The sequence below is a fragment of the Cystoisospora suis genome (assembly GCF_002600585.1).
Source record: "Cystoisospora suis strain Wien I chromosome Unknown contig_7609, whole genome shotgun sequence".
Classification (NCBI taxonomy): Eukaryota; Apicomplexa; class Conoidasida; order Eucoccidiorida; family Sarcocystidae; genus Cystoisospora; species Cystoisospora suis.
The window spans coordinates 1,769-4,065 of record NW_027160394.1 but is presented as its reverse complement, the minus strand read 5'-3'; the positions used below and the strand labels follow the sequence as shown (position 1 = coordinate 4,065).

The window sequence follows — 2,297 nt, the reverse complement described above, 5'->3', positions numbered from 1 at the left end:
CTTTAATCTATCCTTGGATAGATTTGTATTTGTCAGTTTGTTTATCTCTGGATTTCTTTAATCAAGTCGCGGTGTCTTTCTCATACAAGGAGAATCTACACGGGCTAGGGTAGAGAATGATCTTTCCTTCATCTTCTTCTTTTCGTCTTTAACTTCCTGTGTATTCAGCAAGAAGCTTTCCTTCTTCATATTCTTCACTGTCATCTGCGACCTTCTTCTTCTTCCTCTTCTTCTTCTCCCGTTCCCTTATTCTTGTCTTCGTCTTTCAGTATCAATGAAGAGGATGATGAGAGAAGAAGCAAAAGATCAGATGGAAAGAAAAAAGAAGAAAAGAACAAGATAGAGAAGAAGACATGGTCCCCTGGAGACTTCTCCTCATCAACTGTCAGTCTCACCCCCTCGCTTCCATGTCTCTCTGTCTCCTCTCAAAAAGCCCATCTTTTCTCTTCAGCTTCTTCTTCTTCTCCGTCTTCTCCTCATCTGTCTTCTTCTGGGGTTTCTTCTTTTTGTCTTCCTCCTCCTCGCCTAGCTTCTTTATCAGATGAGAAGTACGTGTCCCTTATGAGAACACCTTCAAGAGGAGGAAGAGATGCTTTAACTCGAGCAAGTCTCTCTCTAGAATCTTTCTTCTCTTCTCCGCGTCTCTCTTTCCCTCCGACCACCCTTACCCTTTCTTCTTCATGTGGTAAGAAGAAGAGGATTGCAAGTGCTTTTTCTTCTCCCGCTTCAATGAAACCGTTGACAAAGAAAATCTCCATCTTCCCCTCTTCGTCTTCTTCTTCTTCGTCTACTCCTCCCTCTTCTCAGAAGGAATCTACCAATTTCCCTGCGCTCCATCCTGCCTCTTCTATGACTTCTTTAACTTCTTCTTTCTCATCTTGCGCTCCTTGTCGACCTCCTACGAGTTCTTCACGCCGCTCTTCTATATCATGTATCTCGTCGTCATGTACTTCTTCTCCTTCTCCTTCGTATCTACCACTCGTCTCTTTCTCTTCATCCTCTCATCACGTCAAAGAAACCGAGCGAGGAAGAAAAAAGAAGAAGAAAACGACTAGACAAACGGATCATCTCTCGTCATCTTCTTCTTCTACGACTTCGCCTTCTTCGTCTTCTTCTTCTTCACTGCCTCGTGACAATAGAAAGAATCCCCTCTCGTCTTCTTGCCTTCTGCACGAGGCTCCATCCTGCTGTTCATCTCCTTTCTTCTCTCCGCTAGAAGAAGAAATCGACTCCTCCCCCTCTTTCTCTTCTTCTTCTTCCTTCTCATCTTTCTCGTCTTCCGCCTCTCCTTTATCTTCTTCTTCTCCTTTTTTCTTTTCTCCTAGAGAGAAAGATAGCTCAAGCTGCTCCTCTTCTTCTTTTTCGTCTTCATCGACCGAAGCTCTCGAAAAGATACTTCTTTCAAAACGACCTAAGACACCGATCTTCTTCTCGAAAAGAGAAGAGGAGGAAGAACTGATTCTCGGGTGTATCGACAGAAGAGAAAGAAAGTTGAAGATGAAGAAGAAGAAGAATGAGTCTTCCTCTTTCTCGAGACAGATTTCTTCGTGTCTCCCTAATGAAGAGAAGGAGGAGAGGTCAGAAGAAGACAAGAGCAAAGATGTTGCATTTATCTGCAAGTCAAAGAAGAAAAAGAAGATAATTGAGAAGACATCTCAGTTACTTCAGACACCAGAACTAGAGAGAAGAAGAGGAAGTCTTCTCCTTCTCAAGGATCGATCTAGATTTCCATCACAGAGTGACGGAAGAAGGGTCGAAGAGAGGAGAAGGAGGGGAGAAAGAAAGACAACTGAAAGAGAAAAAGAAAGAAGAGGAGGAGAAGAAGAAAAGAAGAAGAGAAAGAAGGATAAAGACGATAAGAAAAGAAGAAAGAAGAAGAATGATAGGTCAAGAAACGAAAGGAAAATGAGAAGATCAAAGGATGCATTGACGTGTTGTCATCTAGATACATCACTCAGTAGAAAAGGACATCCAGACAGTCAAGATCGTCTTGTATCATCTCGTCTTCTTCTGAATGAAAAGCTTTCCTTTACCGAAAGCCTAAGATCTCTAGCGAAAGAACAGATTTTCCAGAGAGACAAGAGATCTTCGTTTCTCACGGCTAAAGAAGAAGATGAAAGAGGAGGAGAAGAAGAGAAGGGACATGATGTGCCCTTGTATGGGAAACACAAGACGGATTTAAAAGAAAAGAAGAAGAAGATAGACGTAGAAGAAGAAGAAGAACGCTCTTCCTGTCTTGAGAAAGGAAAAGATAAAGAAGATAGCCTATTGGAGTCTCTCTCTTCTCCTTCTTCTTC

The 2,297-nt window shown here is 42.3% G+C and overlaps 1 protein-coding gene across 1 annotated transcript in view; it reads left to right on the top strand.

The window, feature by feature from the left end:
* CSUI_010500 (uncharacterized protein) overlaps window positions 1-2,297 on the top strand; it is a gene marked incomplete at its 5' end in the record, with an annotated part of 4,429 nt that overhangs the window by 652 nt on the left and 1,480 nt on the right. The window contains one exon of the mRNA XM_068070603.1: window positions 169-2,297. This exon is cut by the window's right edge and continues 1,480 nt beyond it. Coding sequence (XP_067917421.1) covers window positions 169-2,297 — 2,129 coding nt within the window. The remainder of the gene's footprint in view (window positions 1-168) is intronic.